Below are 22,521 nucleotides of genomic sequence, written 5' to 3' on the forward strand. Positions count from 1 at the left end.
GCTATATTGCTATATATTCTTGTTTTAGAATATTACGAATATTTGAAAAAACGAATATATTCGATATAGTGCTATGACTCATTGGCCCACAAGCAAAAAGCAGGGAGGAATCATGTTTTTACTCGGCAATTAAAAAATTTGCATTACGAAAATTTGCATATTACGGGATCATTACCTTGTCGATTTTTTGAGTAAAGAAATCGTAGAATATAACGAATATTCAAATTCGCAAATATTCAACGAATATTCTACAAAATATTCTCGAAATATTGCGAATTCGAATATGAATTCGAATAATAAAAAAAAAATATAATAATTGTATCTTGGGCTTTATTGTAAATTGAGAAGATGAACATACTTCAAAGTCGTCCAAAGTAATTGCGGTATATCACATTATGTAACAAAAAGTGTGGTCTATATTCCCTTGACTCACAGGATCTGCTCTTAGGGGCCATATGAATGTATACATTACTACATAATGTTAGCAAATCAACTAGCACAAATTCCAAGAAAACCAATTTAAGTGTTTTTTCGGCTCATGCTAATGAGCATTGATTAAAGGGCTGTCCTATTTAAACAAACAGTGTCCATATTTGCTATTATGATATATGGAGATGATAGGGGTTAAGACTCTTCTTGTGATTGATTGCCGGGGGTTTTACAGAAGAAGGACCTTTGAGGATTAGTTGTTTGTTGGGTGGTACTTTTGAGAGAGCGGGACAATACCTTTACTCTGTTCTCCATTTGAGATATTAGTTGTAAATACCTCAAAGGGCCAACAAACATCTATTAAATTCTAAAGCATAAAATGTATTGAAAAGCTTGACACATACACAACACTTGGGTCTGTTTATGATATCTGTATTGATTATTTTTTTGTCTACTTTCACTTTTTTAGTTTACTTTCTCTAAATCCTTCACAAAAATAAACATTTTTATACCTTACAGTTTTTGGCTTTTTTCTATAGTCATTCAAACAAGACATAGTGTTTTGCAGTATGTTTTATTATTTATAGGCAAGAAAATAAAAGCTAATTGTATGAAACTAGAGGTAAGTTTATGTGCTTTCATGCTTTTCTTCTATATTTATTTCTGTAGTCTATATATTTTGTTAGGAATTTATACCGTACAACAGTATCACCAAAATATCAAAAATATTCTGTGCTTATTTATTGGAGTGCACATATAAAAGTACACTTGGGAAAAAAAACAATATGTTTTATACATTAGGTTTAACGCTTTTAGTGAAACATATTCTCCAGAGCATCAAGCTTCTTCCTGTAAGACATAACTTTTATTGTGTGCGCATGGGTTATCAGGGCTTTTCCATACAGTCACATCTCTTAAATAATATTAATTATAGGTGGCAACACCCAATAATAATAATTTCCTTTGTGATGATAATTATTGTAATAAACATCATTAGGAAATTATATTCAGATCTGGAAATGTGTTTTTATTATCATGACATTAGCTTTTCCAGTGCATACACTGCATTTACAATGTGAAGGGAGCCTTAGAAAGCATTCCAGGTCAAACATCTGTAGCGCCAGGACACTATCACGATTGGTTAACATAACTTGCATATTGGTTTAATACATTTCACTGACAGTATCACTTTAATTGCAAGTTTACCATTTTATATCTTCTGACAGGTCCTTCATATTTTCTAGAATAAATCATGCCGAGAGATTGTGAACTTGAACTCTATCTGACTGTATAACAGATTTTCATTTATTTTTCATTAAATGTCATGTAAACTAGAGAATAAGAGAATATTGCTTGCACATGTTCTCAAATATAAGTGTGGCAAACATACAGTATTAAAAAAAGAACTCTATGACTAAAACTGGAAGTCACCATTTGGTTTTCTAATATATCTTTCAAAGCTGCAGGGTGGCCCACAAAATAGTAGCCCACCTCCAATATCTCCTTGTCCATAGCAACCAATCAGAGTTCAGCCTAAATTTTTTCAGAGCCAATTTATTATTAAAAGTGGCTTATTGTATCAGAAAGATGGTGTTCTCCCTGGAATAGCGAATAGTGATTGTGGAAGGCTATGTGTGAAGCAAATCAACTAAGGAAAAACAAGAGACTTTTGCAGACAAGTACCCAGGAACAAAACCACCAGCTAAATGTTGTATTTAGAGTCTGGTTCGGAAATGGCATCAAACTGTCTCTGTTGCAAACATAAAGCGATTACGAGTAGCCCCAAAAATCAACCTGAAGACTGTCTCAGCAAGTTGGTGTATCACAAATTATGTGTTAGTGAGTGCTGAAATCTCTGAACCTGAAACCGTACCGAGTAACGTGTGTGCAGGAACAGTCTTTGACCCTTCTTTCTATGTGCCTCTGTTTTATGAAAAATTAACTTTTATTATATGCAAATGTACCTCTAGGAGCAATGAGGGTTTCGCCCCTACTCCTAGAGGCTCAGCACTCCCTCCTCTGGCCACACCCATCATCAATTGACAGGGCCAGGAAGGTTGAGGCTCAACTGGCATTAGCACATGTCTAAAGTCAGCCAGTTTAACGGTTTTCCCGATGACAGAAGCACTTTAATAACTTCTGAAATATATTGAACAGAATGCACCTAAAGACACCTAAACTAAAATCAGCCTAAAAACTGCTGAAGGCACTAGATAGGTGATATCAATTAAAACATAGCTGGTTTACCTGATTTAACACACCGCTTCCACAAGTGCACTCTGGGTGGTTCCTCAACTGTACAACCAAGAGACTGCTAGAGTCATCGTACAGAGCAGAGGCTATGAAGCAGCTCAATTCAGAGAAGAAATTATATTTCAACTTTAGGGACCACCCAACCAACACATGGACAGCACCCCAGATATAATTTAATTGATATCCCTTCACCCATCTAGAAACAAATGCAGTTTTGCGGGGTATCACTGACAGGCTCCCATCGTACAGAGCAGAGGCTATGAAGCAGCTCAATTCAGAGAAGAAATTATATTTCAACTTTAGGGACCACCCAACCAACACATGGACAGCACCCCAGATATTATTTAATTGATATCCCTTCACCCATCTAGAAACAAATGCAGTTTTGCAGGGTATCACTGACAGGCTCCCTTTGCGCTATTTACTGAGTCATTTATTATCGGCTACACCTATAGTATCCAACTTTTCTTGCATTTAAGACAACATATTTATTTGTAATCCATTAGGTAATATGGACCTTATAGATGGAGTCCCCTGCTCAGTTGTTCACAATAAACAGAGAGCTGGAAACAAACAGTGGATTTGGCCCACCAATCTATTAGATAATTGGCCGTTCATTTAAATGACTAGTATGTAATATACAACTTGATATTAAATTGCATCACAACAATTGCTGGAGGGGTGGAGGTGTTCTGAAACAAGACAAACAGCCAAGATAGCTTTGTTGTAAAGGGGGTTCACAAAATGATGGATTGCAGGGTAGTCGTAAGCATGGAAAAATGAGCAGCGTATAATGTGATGGAAAAATTAATCCAGCCAGCAAAGGAGGCAATATGGACAATCACAATACATTAGTAAGTGCCTTGTTTTAACTTTCTCTAAATGATAAATTCCACTTGCTGAAGTGAAACAACCCTTTTAAAGTGTATTTTCTCAATCAGTCTGTCATGCGAAGAACATTAATGTATCAACATAAAGCTAATTTAGAAGGTTTAATGATATGAAAAGCTATGGTTAGTTTTAAATTTAAGCATAAATTGGAACATCTGGGAATTAGAAACTATCTGCTCTATATTGACTTCACAAATTCTATATAGATTTATAATACTGCCAAATATTTGCCAAAGAAAATGGTACATTAGAATATTGATCATACGCAATCCTATAGCTACAGTACATACCTTTCTTAAAACATAGTTGCTTAAAAAGCTAATGACTTTCTAGCTATCCTTGCAGGCTTAGCTATAATCTTTCTATGGTATTCACAGTTCAAAAGAAACCCACAAATCTATTTTTTATTTTCATGGAAAACAGGCGTCCATTTTTCATAATTCATGCAGAGGTGAATTTTAGCCACCAATTACAAGAATGTTGCTTCAGATGTTGTGGCTAAGCTGTGTAATGTTATTTAGTGAACCACTTGTATTGAAGATAAAGCTTGAATCTTGTTTTTTTCATGATTTTTAGCTTATTTTACCATCAGTAATTTCACAGCATTTGTTTTCGTTCATACCTTGTCCAATACAATGGTGACCTCAGCAGTATGACAAGAGGTAAAGTATTCTTGTATTTTCTTTGTTGCATTCAATGGAAAATTGGGCATCCATCTCTGTATTCATTTCATTATACAGTTTATACAATAACCACACTTGTGTGTCGTTTACTTACTTCTACCAAACAAGTTAAGATTGGAACAAATTGCAGCAATTATGGAGTTACTGGAGTCATTCTTTCAATTCTCATTAGTTTTCCTTTTTTTCTGCAGTTGTTTTTATTTTCTCTTTAAAATGGATGTAAAGCTGGCTATATTATTGGCAGCCTAAAGGCAAAGGGAGATTAAATCAACTGAGCCAACTGTTTGTTGCTCCACATGTCTTCTAGAAAAGGAAGGTACAAAAAATCGAGTCAATCTATTGTTTTAATATTCTTTCCTCAGACAACTAGTAGTAGTCCTCATAGTTCTTTGGATTCAAACAGTAAAGTATGGCGCCTCCAAATGAAAATATTGTTGCTCCCCATGCTAAGCCATAACCCCAGTTGAATTCATGGTATATTTTCAGTGTGACAGTTTCAATGAATTTGATTGGATACAGCACAAGACCACATACTTGAAGGACAACTGAAAAACAAAAGAAAAATATACATTAACATGAGCACATATTATACAATGTCAACTAAGTAAATAAACTTTCAAAATGTACTGTAAAATGGATGTGTACATAAATAGCAACACCCTTATATTGTCTGGATTCCTTCTTGTTATAAGCAGAACAGGAGATGCATGGATCCATCTTGTAAGCTTTTACAGACTGTTGTAGATAATGCCTATACTATACTATAGAATATATTTGCTACTACCCTGCACATTGAGTATAGGAATGCATGAAAAGTTAGTGATAACTATAATAAACATAGTAGGGAATTTATATGAATTTAACAGTCTACATGAAGTCTACATGAAGTCTACAGAATAGGTTTATCAAACCAAGACTACAAATTGATATGAAAGAATATTTATTACCACATATATAACAATTCAACATTAATGAGTCTTTATGAGCACTCAGGAATGCAGAAATTAGAGTATGGCCACATGTTCAGAATTTTTTATGCACTTTTAGAGGAGTGAATTCAGAAAAGACCAGAAGTAATATCTGTCCTTTATACTTTCTCTACTTTTAATATCCACTCCTTATTCTGGCTTCCAAAACTGCATCAAGAAACTTGAACGTTTGGCCATACCCCTAAAGTAACAGACTAAGCCATCAGATATCTCTTCTGCTAGATTTCACTGTGAAGGGGGAAAGAGCAGCATATATTGAATATGGCAGCATGCTGGCTGCATATGATCTACTGAAAAAATATTTTAGCCCAAAATAATTACATTGTAATAATAAAAATGCATTAAAAAAATGTCCATATCCTTTAAAGACCAAAAACAAGCTCTTTTAAAACAGAAGTTGAGCTGACAATAAGTTGCCCATGGTGAGTCCAACTTCTTATCAGAGAAGCAACATCTTGCCAATGTAATTCATTGACAGCCTTGTTCTGCCAGAATAGCTCTCCATTATGATTATTAGAGACAGAGAAACTTAAAAATTAAACGATAACCAACAAAACAATATAATTTATATAACAATCTGAAGTGGAAAATTGTATTTAAAAAGGATGCATTTGGCCTACAGAAGCTGAACTTCTTGACTGACTTTGTAATGCTGAATGGATTAAAATAGATAAGCTCTGTCTTGTATGTTGACATATGATTTTAATTTGATATGGCAATCTAATAACTCAGTGCTCAGCTTCTCAGCTTTATCTAAAGTAGATTATTAAAGTTATGGGTATTAAAGTAATCTCCCAATGTCCCCCATCAGTTTTCACTTTTCAATGATCACCTCTAAAGTTCCACATGTTTATCATGAGTTAAAAAGCTTTGTTTTTAACTGTTTAACTTATGTTTTTGCGCTTTTTGTGCAAATGAAAGAGTGAAGGCTAAAAAAATAAGTAAAGCTGAAAGCTTTAAAAGATGCATCAATTAAGTAAAAAAAAAAAAAAAAAAACATAAACTAAACCTTAAAAAGGGGTGGCCTCTAAAAGACTAATTCTCAAATGCTCCAATTGGGGAATTTTGCTGAAAACTGATGATTTCAGTTTATATTCCTCATCTGATAGTAGCTGCTAGAAATTCATCTCTCATTCTCAATTACCCAAGGCACAGACAGACCATTGATTTTAATATAAACGGTGTAATGCTTAGTTTCTCCTGTGGCAGTGCTGCAGTAAAACTGATCTCTTGCAGTCATTTTATTTTATTTTTTAAATAGCGTTTAATAACGATTGACCCTATTAAACCAGGTGTACTGCTTAGTAGGGGTTATCATGGTGACTAAAAGAGACATTTTTCTTTGCAACTGGTATTGCCAAGGCAGAAAATACTTAATTTTACTTATATGCAAAAGAAGTGCTCAGATCACCCCTTAATCTATGCCTCTTCGTGTTGCCAATCCTATTCTCAGTGAGATTAACAGTGCCAGGCATCCTCACTGCTCTAATGCCTGGCACTAACATAAAATAAATATTTCTTTAATAATATCAATTTCAGGGGGAAAGGGATAATTTTAGTCACCATAATTAGAGATAAGAGAATGGAATCCCATGAAGTGGAATTCGATTCGAATTTCAGGATAAATTAGATTTGCCTAGAAGCCAAATTTCCTCGTACTTTGTGTCAGCAAATCGATTTGACCTGAAATTGTATAAAAAAACAAAAAAATTCAAACTTACCTCCTCCATTTGCTTGCGACGAGCCGCCAGCCTCCATCTTGCTTAAAGACCTCGGCCGAAATCCCATGCGGCGATAGATTACATCATCACGTTGGCCGGCGTGATGATGTAATCTCACACCGCACAGGATTTCGGCCGAGAGCTTCAAGCAAGATAGCGAGGGCCGGCCCGCCACAAACAAATGGAGGCGATATGCTTGACGCGATCGTGTATGAATGCAGCATCTGAGGGGTAGAATTATGGGGGCAGCGCTATTGCAGTTCCCTGTCATTGCACCTGCTACTTACAAAAAAACACGCCTCATCATCTCTAACCCTAATCAACCCTACCAGGCAGTATACCATACCTTACTTAATAGAATTAATTATTGTGACCCTTCCAACAAAGCCAACAGCCCTTTAAACAGCTCTTTAAAATGAAACTAGTAATATCTTTTTTCCACATATAATTATATATAATTCTATAACTATACAGTTATATATTTTCATTGATATCTCCAAATCACAGTTCAAAAGCTTAATAGACATTTCCTGAGATGCATTCAGAGCTCTGAAAATAAAAAAAATTTGAATGGTGTGATTCTATGAATGCAAGTTTAATGAAACTTCTTCTCTCTGCCTTTTACTGTTGTTACATAACATGAAATTCATTAATTGATGATTTATACTAAAACCAAACATGTCATATTATCAAACTAGTTCAAGGTTTAATAAACAGCTATGACCACCATTAACTTCTTGCTCATTACAAGTTAACTTAAGTAGGACAACATGCTCGAAAAATCCTAAAAAAGCTGCAATTCACATTACCACCAATGGGTGGCTAAGACAGTATATCTCCTGACAAAATATCATGAAATCAGTTTAGTTTTTTTTTTTTTTTTTTAATCTGGTCATCTTGCACCACACGTCTCAAATATGCAACAGGAAAGATAAAAAATGACGTTTTAGTACTTCATTTTAAGGAACATTTATAACATTTACCATTATATCACTTGAGGTCACTGAAAATGTCCAAATATGAAACTCTTGAAAAGTATTGTAATAATAATGTATTTGCTGAGTAGAGATGGCCTTGCGGTTCACCCAGCGGTCATTTTGCGGCAAAATTTGTTTGTTCGCGATTCGCCAAACATGAGACCATATGGCGATATTCGCACGTGCCATATTTTTTTGCATAGCGCTGAACTTTTACCCATGACACATCCATCAGGTGAGACAGGACAGCTAATTGAGACATTTCAGCACATGGATACACCCCCTACCCTATAAATAAACCCTATCTGGAAGCCATTTTACATTCAGTTTTTTGCCAGTGTAGGGAGAGGTTGCTGTGTGGAGCAAAGACTGACTGCTATTGACACCAAACGCTAGCTAATAGGGCCACAAAAGTCATTTTAAGGACTGGTATAGGTGTGCTATTGAAAGGTGTGAAATACAGAGGTGTGTGACATACTTAGAATATACTTTCTAACATAGTAAGTACATTATAGTGCATTTGCATTGTGCAGCAGTTGTGTGCGGTTCTGCTGAGATACCACAGCTAGATAGAGGGACAAGCACTATTGGAATAAGTCATTGCAACAGGTGTGATATACCAGTTGACCCCCAAAAAAACTGATAGAGGGGTGTGAAATACCTATAATATACCTACTAACATAAAAAGTATATTATAGTGCATTTGTATTGTGCAGCAGTTGTGTGCGGTTCTGCTGAGATACCGCAGCTAGATAGAGGGACAAACACTATTGGAATAACTAATTCCAACTGCTTTTATATACCTGTTTGCCCCAAAAAAATATATGAGGGGTGATGTGATATACCTATAATATACCTTCTAACATAGAAAGTATATTATAGTGCATTTGTATTGTGCAGCAGTTGTGTGCTGTTCTGCTGAGATACCGCAGCTATATAGAGGGACAAACACTATTCGATTAACTAATTGCAACTGGTGTGATATACCTTTTGCCCCCAAAAAACTGATTATGGGGTGAGATATACCTGCTTCCACAAAATACTGATTGTGGGGTATGATACACCAGCTTCCACCAAATATAGATTGAGGCCTGCGATACACCAGCTTCCACCAAATATTCATTAAGGGGTTTAATATACCAGCTTCTAGCAAATACTCATTATTGGGTTCTATATACCTGTTTCCACAAAATACTGATACAGTGTATTGATATACTGGCTTCCACCAAATATTGATTGAGGCCTGCGATACATCGGCTTCCACCAAATATTGATTAAGGGGTTTGATTTACCAGCTTCCAGCAAATACTCATTATTGGATTCTATATACCTGTTTCCTCAAAATACTGATGGAGGGGATTGATATACAGGCTTCCACAAAATGTTTTTTTTTTTTTTAAATATCTCTTTATTTCCATCATCTCAAAATTCATCATCAATAGATTAGATAAAAGTTACATTTTTGATCCATCAGAAAGAAAACATTCTAATCTTTTTCTATACATACCCAAATATTTTTACTCCCCAATTACCCACCCTCCTACCACCCTTATTGGGGGGGAGAGGGGGACGTGTAGTACAACAAAACAAAACAAAACAACAACAAACAAAAAAAAAACTCAATCTATCCAGCCCTAAAGTAACCACCTCTTCCATATTTCATCAGCAGTTTTTTCTTTTCTACTATGGCCCTCCATCACCCGTTCTTCTTTAATCAAATTGTCAACTGCTTTTCTCCACTGCCGAGCTGTTGGAGGGTCAGCCCCTACCCATTTCTTAAGTATTAAGAGTCTAGCTTGAAATAGCACCTTACTCAGGACCATACGTATATCTCTATTTAGACCCAGGTGTTTGGTTGCCCCCAAAATACAAGTCATGGGATCTTCTGATATTTGAACCTTCAAAATTCAGTATATAGTATCTGTTATTTCTGTCCAATATCTGAACAATCTTGGGCATCTCCAAAAACAATGTATTAAATCAGCATTCTCTCCCCCACATTTTACACAATCATCCGAAGCTCTAACACCCATTCTTTTCAATATCCATGGGGATCTATGCAACCTATGGACTACAAAGAATTGTGAAATCTTATGTGAACCCCTGTTTGAGACTCGAGAATAGTTCTTTAAAGCATCGTTCCATTTTTCTTCCGTAAAGAATTGAAGTTCGTTCTCCCATTTTTTCCTAGCTAATATTGTGACCCGTTTCTTTTTTCCCCTGCATCAATATCTTATATCTTTTTGCCGTTATTCCTCCTCTTTCACCCACATTAGTAAATTTGTGCAATAACTCAGATCTTTCCATCTTATATTTGTCCTCTTGCGTAGCTGACCTCAATGCATTCCTAAGCTGAAAATATTTATATATGTCCTTATGCGGTATACCAAACTCTCTAACCATTGTATTAAAGTCTTTCAATTTACCCTGTTCAAATATCTGGTTTAAGTATTTCATCCCATTTTTTTCCCAGTTTATATACGTCTTAATCCCCTGCAGTTCCTTAAGGTTAATATTTTTCCATATAGGTGTGTATTGCAAAAACCCTTTAATCTCTAGTATTTTTTTAATTTCCACCCATATGTATTCCAGTAAGTTTAAAACTCTATTTCCTATACTATTTCTCCCCAGTGTACCCGATTCCAGCACCTCTAAAAAGTTCCATTCTTCTTTCCATCCCAATCTATTTACTACCTGCCTACCCACCAGACCATCTAAACTACTCTTTATTAGACCATATTGTGTAATTATATAGTAAAAAAAAACAATTCGGAACTGCTAATCCACCTTCTCTCACTGGGAGCTGGAGTATCTCTCTCTTTATTCTGGGAATCTTACCTTTCCAGAGGAAATCTCCCATTAAACTATCAAGTAGTCTAAAAGTATCCTGCGACAACCTAACTGGGGCATTTTGAAGAACATATAGTATTTTAGGGAGGAAAACCATTTTTATTAAATTTACACGACCCTGTATTGAAATTGGTAATCTACGCCAGACATGTATTTTGGCCCTAAGTTCTTTTATTAGGGGGAGTACATTTAATTTTTCATATTCTTCTATATTTCCAGAGATTTGTATCCCTACGTATTTAAAGTTTTCTTGTTTTCCCAACACCTGCACCTTTAAAAACCCCTGTGGTTGTGCATCTCCCAACATCAACATATATGATTTCCCCCAATTAATATTTAATCCAGAAAAACAACCAAACTTATCTATTATGTCTATAACTCTATTAAACTGATCTCCACTATTATGCATAAATAACAAAATATCATCCGCGTACATTAACAATTTTTCTTCCCCACCCTCATAGTGAAAACCTTTAATTTCCCTGTCATTTCTTATTATACATGCCATAGGTTCAATCGCAATAGCGAATAATAGTGGAGAGAGAGGGCATCCCTGCCTAGTGCCCGATATAGGGCAAGGGGCAGGGACAAGCTCCCATCCACCATCACTCTAGCCCGCGGATTATGATATATTAACTGTATCCATCTTATAAATCCTTCCCCTATACCGACCCTTTTTAATACTGCCCATAAATATTCCCATTCAATACAGTCAAATGCCTTTTGGGCATCCAATGATAGAACAGCTTTCTCCCCCGCTTCTGTTCTATTAGCTTCAATATTTAGATACAACCTTCTTATGTTTGAGTATATTGTTCTACCAGGTATGAAGCCTGTTTGATCTGGGTTTATTACACCTTTAACCACCTTTGATAGCCTATCGGCCAAAACTTTTGCTAAAATTTTAACATCGGTATTTAGAAGTGATATTGGCCTATATGATCCCGGGTCTAGTTGTTCTTTGCCCTTTTTTGGAATTAGTGTAATAATTGCCTCTTTCATAGAGTCTGGTAGGTCCCCAATTTTTTTTGCCTCGTCCAATGTTGTTTTTAATTCAGGTACTAACACCTGGGAGAAGGTTTTATATATTTCAAAAGGGAGCCCATCACATCCTGTTGCTTTTTCAGATTTTACCTGCCCCAAGACCTTATTTATTTCTGCAATTGATATTTCTTTTTCTAAAAATACTTTTTGGGCCTGGGATATCTCCCTAAAAGGAATCTGATCTAAATACAAATCTAATTCTTGTTTTGAATATTGTACCTTGGACTTATATACCTCCTGGAAATATTTCAGGAACACTTCTTTAACTCCTTCAGGTGTATTAATTGTCTCACCCATTTTATCTTTAATCGCCCCTATCCAGGATTTCTCTCTTTGATTTCTTGCTATATTTGCCAAGATTTTGCCGATTTTTTCTCCCTCTGTGGCCAACCGAATCCCTTGAAAAAGTAATTCTTTCCTACTTCTCTCAATTTGATATAGCTTTAACTTTTCCTGTTCTTCCTCCCATATTTTCTTATTATGATCAGTGGGTTATCTTATACATGTCATTCCTAATTCTTGAACTTTTATTTCCAAAACAATCCCCATTTCCCTAGTAGTTTTTTTTCCAGTAGTTCACTTTTTTACAAAGCAATCCTCTTAGATATGCTTTAGCCGTATCCCAAACAATTAACCTACTCGCGGATCTCCCTAAAAATTTTTTTTAATTCTTCTATTATACTTTCTTTATCTGAAATCATTGGTAACCAATGGGGGTTAAACTTAAACGGTAGTGAAGCCTTCTTTTTATTCAAATCTAATTCCATTACCACAGCATTATGGTCTGATAGAGCCATGGGGAGATACTTTATTTTAATCCTATTATAGGACATCAGGTTTTTATTTCCCAAGGCCATATCTATTCTAGACCAGGTTTGGTGTGTTTTGGAATAACAGGAATACATGATTTCATCCGGGTTCTGGAGGCGCCAAACGTCAATCCAGTTAAAATCATGGGCTAGTTTATAAAAATCTACTTTTTGTGTACTTCCCCCTCTGCTAGACGTTCTATCCCTGAGTGGATGCATTACTGCATTATAGTCTCCTATCACAATCATTATGGATTCCTGTCTATCCAGCATGAATCCATACAGTTGAAATAAAATCTCTGGTTTATACGGTGGAGGGATATAGATGTTTGCAATTACCATTTTAACCCCTTCTATATTACAATATAGAAAGAGGTACCTACCGTAGTCATCGGCCTCACATGTCAGACACTCAAATTTAATTTTATTGTGAATCAAAATTGAGACCCCTCTTGAATAAGTAGTATATACGGAATGGTAACTTTCCCCTATCCATCTCTTCTGCAACAATCTTAAAGATTTCTTATCCAAATGTGTCTCCTGTAGTCAAATGATGGCTGGCAGGAACCTCTTCATCCACTCAAGGATAGCATACCTCTTTACTCTCTCCCGTAGACCTCTCGTATTCAGCGAGACAATCCTAACCATCTAGCAGAGGGGGAAAAAAAGAAAACACGTCTCCCTCTCCCTCAACCCACACACACCCTCCCATCCTAAATAGCCCCCCTCCCTGCTACCCAGCAGTCGGGGCGACTCCATACCTTAGCATACTAGCTCCTTCCCCCTCCGCAACCCCCGGCCTCATAGGCCCTCCCCGTCCGCCCAATTGCCAAAAAAACAGTCCTACCTTTATATTCCACCCTTGGTTTTGCCGGAAAAAGTAAACTATACTTTAGACCTGCTTCCCTTAATCTTTTCTTAACGGCAATATGCTCTTTCCTATGGGCGTTAGTGTGTGCAGAATATTCTGGAAATAACCTTATCTTTACACCCTGTATCTGGTACTTTTCGGAAGTCCTTGCATCAGATAATATTATATCACGGTCCCTGCCTAATAGACATTTAACCAGTATCTGTCTAGGAGATTCTCCTGGAACCCTCTTTCTTGTAGGGACCCTATGTGCTCTTTCAATGGCAAACAATGGAGAGAGAGCACCTTCCGTGCAATTATCCCTTATCCATCTCTCCATATATATTCGGTACAGTTATCACCTTCTGCGCGCTCTGGGATCCCTATGCATCTTATATTGGATCTCCTTAATCTATCTTCTTGACTTATTATTTTTTGTTCCATCCTAGTATTCATTTCCTTTAACAGGACCACCTCTTTCTCCAATTTCTGTACCGAATGTTCCAGAACGGGAACCTTTTCCTCCATCTCATGTAAGCGCTGCCTTATTTTCTCCATCTTATCCCGTATTACACTAACATCCATTTGCACTGCCCCGATCTGGGTCACTATATTCCCCATTACGTTCTCCATCCTCGAGACAGTGCAAAGTATGTCTTTCATCATCTTTGCATCAGTTTCTGTGAATGCTACTGCTGTTCCCCTCTCCCCCCCTCCCCCCACAGTCCCACTGTCCTGCACCAGACCATGAGACCCTGTTTCTGTCGTTCTCTCCTTTTGTGGGGACCCAAAGCCAGACGAGTTTGGAGCTAAAAATTTATTTAAACCCTGCTGTTTGGGCCCAGTCTCCAATCCCGTAGCTGATCTCCTACTACTACCCCCCGTAGGGCCTTTCTTGGGTGGCATTTTGGGGTCCCCTTACCTCCCTCCCCTTCTTGCCTCCCGTCAGCCCACCCACCGCAGGTCACAGGAAACCAAAACGGGAATTAACAGAATATCCACAACTTGTTAATAACACAAGAAAAGCAAAAAAAAAAAAAAACAAACACAGCAGTAAGGGGGATGATGGGGATAAAACAAAACCGTCCAAAGTTATAGATGTTGTCCTTGTTTTCCATAAAGACACTCAAAGTCACCTCTGATGTTAAAGAAAAAAACACAGCATTTTTAGTATCCACTTGTCTGTTAAATCTTCAACATGGGATAGAGTAAAATAGCACTGTAGGTAGAGATAATAGTCCGTTAATCCAGATTTAATCCAGAAGGGAGTTAGGGATGGAAGTATTAGAAAGGTTAAGTGTCAGTAGGGTTGAAAGTTCCTAAGGGGGGGTTCTTCATAAAATTAAACATAATCAAGCTGAGGGAATCAGGGACTGCAGCGACTACCACATCATATCATAGACCACCGGCTAGATATTTCCTCCTCCCCCGCTTTTTTTTTTTCCCCCTTCCCTTTCTTCCTTTCTTTTCTTCCTTTCTTCTACTTCTCTTCTCTTCTCTTCTTTTCCTTCCCTTCCCTCTCCCCTCTTTCACTTCATTGCTTTATTTCACCAATATTAAGAGGACCGCACCAACTTCGGCCGACACTTTCCAGAGCATACACTTCTAATTTGACCTTTGATTTCAAAGCATACGCTTCTCCCCCATCCGCGTCTTCTTCACCCTCGTTTTAAGGGTCTTCACCCTCATTTAAGGGTCTCCAACAATGCTTATCAAATTGAGCATAGGGGGGCAGTTATGTCAGCCGACATGACAAGTTACCAAACAACGATGAAAGTACTTTCTCAACAAGTCCCGTAGGAAAGGGTTACTAAAGCCTCTTTCTGCCAGGATCTACAGTTACCTCCTGCTCACCGCCGACTGCACACTCCACCCCCAGCAGCCTCCTTCAATCTCAGCAGTCCAGCAACTCACCACTCCGGTGGCAGGGAGACAGCGTCAGTAGGCAGACTATCAGGCAGATCTGCGGATCCAGGCACCGACAGGATAGAAAGCAGGGCAGCAACAGGAGATTCCCCCTGGCATGTCACATTACCGGACCGGCATCTCGGCGTCTCACATGGCAGGATCCGCAAGACAGCAAGACAGGGAACACAGCGAACATGCAATCCAAGCAGACCGGGCGGCCAGCGTGCCGGGGGAAGCGGGGGACGGAGCCTAGCGTCGCAGCTCTGACGCTCTCATGCTTGTCCTCTCATGCTCCACAAAATGTTGATTGAAGCCTGCGATACACCAGCTTCACAAAATACAGATACAGGTTATTGATATACTGGTTTCCACCAAAAATTGATTGAGGCCTGCGATACACCAGCTTCCACCAAATATTAATTGAGGAGCTTGATATACCAGCTTCAAGCAAATACTCATTGCGGGGTTCTATATACCTGTTTCCACAAAATACTTATAGAGGGTATTGATATACCAGATTCCACCAAATATTGATTGAGGCCTGCGATACACCAGCTTCCACCAAATATTGATTAAGGTGTTTCATTTACCAGCTTCTAGCAAATACTCATTATTGGTTTCTATATACAGTACAGACCAAAAGTTTGGACACGCCTTCTCATTCAAAGAGTTTTCTTTATTTTCATGACTATGAAAATTGTAGATTCACACTAAAGACATCAAAACTATGAATTAACACATGTGGAATTATATACATAACAAAAAAGTGTGAAACAACTGAAAATATGTCATATTCTAGGTTCTTCAAAGTAGACACCTTTTGCTTTGATTACTGCTTTGCACACTCTTGGCATTCTCTTGCTGAGCTTCAAGAGGTAGTCACCTGAAATGGTCTTCCAACAGTCTTGAAGGAGTTCCCAGAGATGCTTAGCACTTGTTGGCCCTTTTGCCTTCACTCTGCGGTCCAGCTTACCCCAAACCATCTCGATTGGGTTCAGGTCCGGTGACTGTGGAGGTCAGGTGATCTGGCACAGCACCCCATCACTCTCCTTCATGGTCAAATAGCCCTTACATAGCCTGGAGGGGTGTTTGGGGTCAGTGTCCTGTTGAAAAATAAATGATGGTCCAACTAAACGCAAACCGGATGGAATAGCATGCCGCAGCAAGATGCTGTGGTAGCCATGCTGGTTTAGTATGCCTTCAATTTTGAATAAATCCCCAACAGTGTCACCAGCAAAGCACCCCCACAGCATCACACCTCCTCCTCCATGCTTCATGGTGGGAACCAGGCATGTAGAGTCCATCCGTTCACCTTTTCTGCGTCGCACAAAGACACGGTGGTTGGAACCAAAGATCTCAAATTTGGACTCATCAGACCAAAGCACAGATTTCCACTGGTCTAATGTCCATTCCTTGTGTTCTTTAGCCCAAACAAGTCTCTTCTGCTTGTTGCCTGTCCTTAGCAGTGGTTTCCTAGCAGATCTTCTACCATGAAGGCCTGATTCACACAGTCTCCTCTTAACAGTTGTTCTAGAGATGTGTCTGCTGCTAGAACTCTGGGTGGCATTGACCTGGTCTCTAATCTGAGCTGCTGTTAACCTGCGATTTCTGAGGCTGGTGACTCGGATGAACTTCTCCTCCGCAGCAGAGGTGACTCTTGGTCTTCCTTTCCTGGGGCGGTCCGCATGTGAGCCAGTTTCTTTGTAGCGCTTGATGGTTTTTGTGACTTCACTTGGGGACACTTTCAAAGTTTTCCCAATTTTTTCGGACTGACTGACCTTCATTTCTTAAAGTAATGATGGCCACTCGTTTTTCTTTACTTAGCTGCTTTTTTCTTGTCATAATACAAATTCTAACAGTCTATTCAGAAGGACTATCGGCTGTGTATCCACCTGACTTCTTCACAACACAACTGATGGTCCCAACCCCATTTATAAGGCAAGAAATCCCACTTATTAAACCTGACAGGGCACACCTGTGAAGTGAAGACCATTTCAGGTGACTACCTCTTGAAGGTCATCAAGAGAATGCCAAGAGTGTGCAAAGCAGTAATCAAAGCAAAAGGTGTCTACTTTGAAGAACCTAGAATATGACATATTTTCAGTTGTTTCACACTTTTTTGTTATGTATATAATTCCACATGTGTTAATTCATAGTTTTGATGTCTTTAGTGTGAATCTACAATTTTCATAGTCATGAAAATAAAGAAAACTCTTTGAATGAGAAGGTGTGTCCAAACTTTTGGTCTGTACTGTACATGTTTCACAAAATACTGATCAAAATACTGATACAGGGTATTGATATACCAGCTTCCACCAAATATTGGTTGAGGCCCGCGATATACTGGCTTCCACCAAATATTGATTAAAGGGTTTGATTTACTGGCTTCCAGCAAATACTCATTATTGGGTTTTATATACCTGTTTCCACAAAATACTGATAGAGGGGATTGCTATACCGGCGTCCACAAAATATTGACTAAGGCATGCAATATACCTGCTTACATAAATACCGTTCTTCTATAAGGACTTTGTCACAGGGTCATTTTGAAAATGACAGGCAGAGGAAGAGGCAGGCCATTCCACAGGGGTGGTTGGGGTTGGGAAGGTGCACTAGGCCGGAGCCTAAGTGGGAAGTTGGAGAAGGTGTGTACAAAGGACGCACCAGAGTTGATTGAGTGGCTCACTCAGCCTTCCGTTTCTGCACCCTCCTCATCCTCTGTATCAGCACCCTCCTCACTCTCTGCTGTGTGAACTCTTAAAGACACCACCACCACCACCACCACCATAGCCCCTCCATTTAGAGGAATTATTTTCCTATCTATTCCCAGACCTTAACGATGCGCAGGCATTCTTGGCATCGGATGAGGAAGAGGAGGTAGCAACAGCCGTCACCCAGCGGTCTGACAACAGTACCCAGATCAGCCCAAGGAGGGTGGTCCCGCTGTTGCTGCCTACTCTGAGATCTCTAATGTTAGTGGTGGTGAAGGTGACGATGATGTGTCGATGGATATCACATGGGTGCCCACAAGAGAGGAAGAGGAGGGTAGTTCAGAGAGACAGAGCAGCAGATAGGGAGGAGAAGGAGGAGAAGCAGGCAGAACTCACAGTGCGCAGTAGGCAAAAAGCAGAGTGTATCTGGAGCGAGCCATCCACCATGCACGGTCACATCTGGCGCTCCCAGAATGCTGGCACATGGCTCCCCAGTGTGGGCTCTTTTTAACGTGTCAGCTGCTGACAACAGTGTTGCCACCTGCAGCCGGTGCTGTCAACGCATAAGTCGCGGTAAGCCCAACAATGACCTAGGGATGACCACCTTAAGAAGGTACCTGGCCTCCCATCACCGAGCCCAGTGAGAGCAACACCGTCAGAACCCACAAAGCCAAACCCCCGGTGCTTCACGTCCTGCCTATTCTCCTTCTCCTCCCATTTGTCCTTCACTCCACCTTCCATCGAACGTAAAAAGCTGATGACGCCGGATAACCCTCTTGCCCAGCGGCTGACCGCCAGTTTGTTGGAACTGCTAGTCCGCCAACTACTGCCATATAAACTGGTGGACTCGAGCTCTTTAGAAAATGTGTGGCCATTGGCACACAACAATAAAAAAGGTCCCTGGAAGAAAATATTTCTCCCAGAAGGTCATCCCAGAGCTATATGGCCATGTTCAGCGGTAAGTGAATGTATCTCTGGCACACAGTGTTGGTGCCAAGATACATCTGACCACAGACACATGGTCTAGCAAACATGGGCAGGGAAGGTACATCACTTTTACTGCCCACTGTGTGAAGCTTCTGACGGCTGTTAAGCATGCAACCCATGGCACCCATGTGGATTTGGTGTTACTGCCACGGATTGCATGCAGACCTGCCTCTTCTTCTCCTTCTCCTACTCCATCCTCCGTCTCCTCCTCATATGAATCCTCCTTTTCCACTGCTACCGCCTCTTTTGCTGCACCACCCCAGCTCCCCAGAACCTATTCGATGTGCCAGGTGAGACATTGCCATGCTGTGCTGCGGCTGTTGTACCTGGAAGCCAAGAGCCACACCGGTCCTGCACTCCTTTCAGCTCTGCAGTCACATGCCGATCAATGGCTAACCCCACTCAATTTGACAGTTGGTAAAGTTGTGTGCGACAACTGTGCCAATCTGCTGAGCACGCTGAAACAGGTTAAAATGACACACATGCCATGCATGGTACACTTCCTGAACTTAGTCGTGCAGCGATTCATTGCCAAATACCCAGGGGTCCAGGACGTCTTATGGCAGGCCAGGAAAATCTCTGGCCATTTTACAAGATCTTACACGCCCATGGCTCACCTTGCTAACATTCAGCGGTGACACCACTTGCCCATCAGATGTTTGATTTGTGACTGCCCGACGCGCTAGAACTCCACCTTGTATATGCTTGATAGGCTGCTCTAGCAGAAATGTGCCGTTAATGACTACCTGTACAAACTCTGTGGCAGGATAGGTTCTGGGAAGCTTGTTTTTTTTTCACCGCAGCAGTGGCTGCTTATGCGTGACACATGCAGACTTCTGCAGCCATTTGATGAGATCACCAAACTGGTAAGTCGCAGCCAGGGCACCATCAGTGACATCATACCTTACGCCTTCTTTCTGGAGTGTGCATTGCGTTGTGTCATTGATCAAGCCGTCGAGGAGCAGGAGCTGAAAGATGAGGAAGTCGCAATGCTAAATTAATTCCCAGGAGGGCTTCTCCATCTGAGACAAGTCAGCAGGAGTCTAAAGAGGAGTCAGAGGAGGATGGTGCATGAGGGAAGGAGGAGAAGGAGGAGCAAAAAGAGCAGGCTTTAAACTTTTCTGGGATCCATGGTGTTGTCCATGGATGGGCGGAGGAGACCGAGGACGACATTTTCCTGGGAAACGAGCAGGAGCCAGGCCACTCCACCGCTTTCAATTTAGTGCAAATGGGGCCTTCATGCTCCAATGTTTGAAGAGGGACCCCCGTATAAAAAGCATAAAGGGCAAGGACCAGTACTGGGTGGCAACCTTCTTAGACCCCCGGTACAAACACAAAATGGTGGCTATGTTACCAGCATCACAGCGGGCTGTCAGAATGCAGCATTTCCAGGCCTTGCTTAGAGAGATGCTGCATTGTGCTGTAGCGGGCTCTGGCAGAGGAATTTCCACCCACAGAGAAACAGTTGCGGGTACCAATCCTACAGCGCATGCAAGAAGAGGTCAGTTTGAAGATGTGTTAGTCACTTTGAATATGAGATCATTCTTGCAGCCAACACATTGACAGCCGCCCTCCAGATCCAGCCTCAGGGAACTTCTAAACCGGCAGGTCCAACTACATCGGGTTAACGGCCGATGTGGACGCTCTGAGAAGCAAGGAACCCCTTGATTACTGGATGTCCAAGCTTGACCTGTGGCCAAAGCTGACACAATTTGCCATGTAACTCTTGGCTTGCACCTCGTCGAGTGTCCTGTCCGAAAAGAAGTTCAGCGCAGCAGGGGGAATCGTGACCGATAAGCGCACTCGCCTAGCTCATGACAGTGTGGACTACCTCACATTTCTAAAGATGAATGAGGCATTGATATCTGAGGAATTCATGGAATGTGACGACCACGTTTAATTGAATTTCCTCATGCCAGCCCACACATATCTGCCATCACACAGATCAAATAATGGTCCACTGGCCTGCAGTAAAATTGATATCCATTGACCGTCTAATATACCTCCAGCCACATAATCACTTGATGTTTTCTGTCTGGTGAATTCCTAATGTTTGGGGCCTGTTCTAGGCTCCAGCAGGGCATATTTTTGACAGTTTAATTATTAAAGTACATATTTTTGTGGGAATTTTTGCCATTGATCACTCTCTGGTATGTCACTGACCATGTTGTGGGACGATTTGTGCACTTCTAGTAAGTATTTGGTGGCTGCAAATATGATCTAAAGGTTTTTCAGGTTCGCCTGCCATTAAAGTGAATGGGGCCCGCCGTGAACTTGCGGTTCGCAAACATTTAATTTGCGAATCGTCCCAGCCGATGTTCGTCCATCACTATTGCTGAGTAATTTTTTACACATTCTTTTTAATGTCATGAAAGAGTACTTTGCTGGAATTAAAAAAGAGATGTAAGAAAATAAACAAAATCATGCTATCGCTGTCCAACTGTGAGGAACATTTTAAAAATGCTAGTCGAACAAGTCTGTCTTGGCTTGTGACTGTCAATGTAGGTTAAACTCACTATGCACAAGACAATTATTACTTTGAACTAATAAGAACTAAGCAACACAAAGCTTTTTATGCTAAATCTGTTAAAGACAGCTTTGTATTCACACCTGCAAAAGTAGTAAAGATGTGCATTCCGCATCAATACAACATCATTGTACTATCATTAAAACACAATTTTCTTGTTTGGGACTACTGTATTTCTGTTTTCTTTTTTTTTTAAGCACAGAATCCATAAGAACTGCACTTTCCTTTTCTACTTTTATTTACTTACTAGCTGAAGGACCTGGCTTCACTCGGGTATATTTAATCTATTTCATTTGATGTTTGTGTGTGTCGTTAAAAGATATTAACACTATCCACTATAACAGTGACAAATACAGCACCCCGATCCCAAAACAGTGACCTCCACAGCCCCCCACCGCTTAACACTGACCCCCCCACAGTGCCCTGTCCCTTAAAATTGGACCTTCACAGCAGCCCACCCCCTTAACTTTGACCATTACAGCAGCCTTCCCCTTTAACAGTGAATTTCACAGCATACCACCTCCATAACAGTGACCTCCAGAGTTGCCTGCCCCCCTGTCCTTTTGAACAGCTCACTCTAAGACAGCTGCACTGTACTGTCTGAGTGTGAGCTGCAGGGAGAAAGTCACCCTCCCTCCCACCCCTGCAGCTGAGAGAAGTTGATTTTTCCTTCATTTTTTCAATCCCTGTAGGCTTAGGAGTGGGAGGGGGTATGGCCTAACCAGATTAGGGGCGTGGCTTAGTGTGGCCGGGGGGTTTTAAGTTTTTTGAGGGTGGACACATTGTGGCAGGGGGCATGTCTGGGCTCCTTCCTGCAAGAGTGAGGTCCCTCTGGGCACCTTACAGGCTCATTTGCATACCAAATAAAATGGATTTTCAGATGATAAAAACA

At 40.0% G+C, this 22,521-nt stretch overlaps 1 protein-coding gene across 1 annotated transcript in view; it reads right to left on the reverse strand.

The window, feature by feature from the left end:
* Nucleotides 1–203: 203 nt before the first annotated feature.
* TMEM47 (transmembrane protein 47) overlaps nt 204–22,521 on the reverse strand; it is a 178,997-nt gene continuing 156,679 nt past the window's right edge. The window contains exon 3 of the mRNA XM_044287711.1: nt 204–4,801. Coding sequence (XP_044143646.1) covers nt 4,623–4,801 — 179 coding nt within the window. The 3' untranslated portion in view covers nt 204–4,622. The remainder of the gene's footprint in view (nt 4,802–22,521) is intronic.

This window comes from Bufo gargarizans, chromosome 3, assembly GCF_014858855.1.
Source record: "Bufo gargarizans isolate SCDJY-AF-19 chromosome 3, ASM1485885v1, whole genome shotgun sequence".
NCBI classification, from domain to species: Eukaryota; Metazoa; Chordata; class Amphibia; order Anura; family Bufonidae; genus Bufo; species Bufo gargarizans.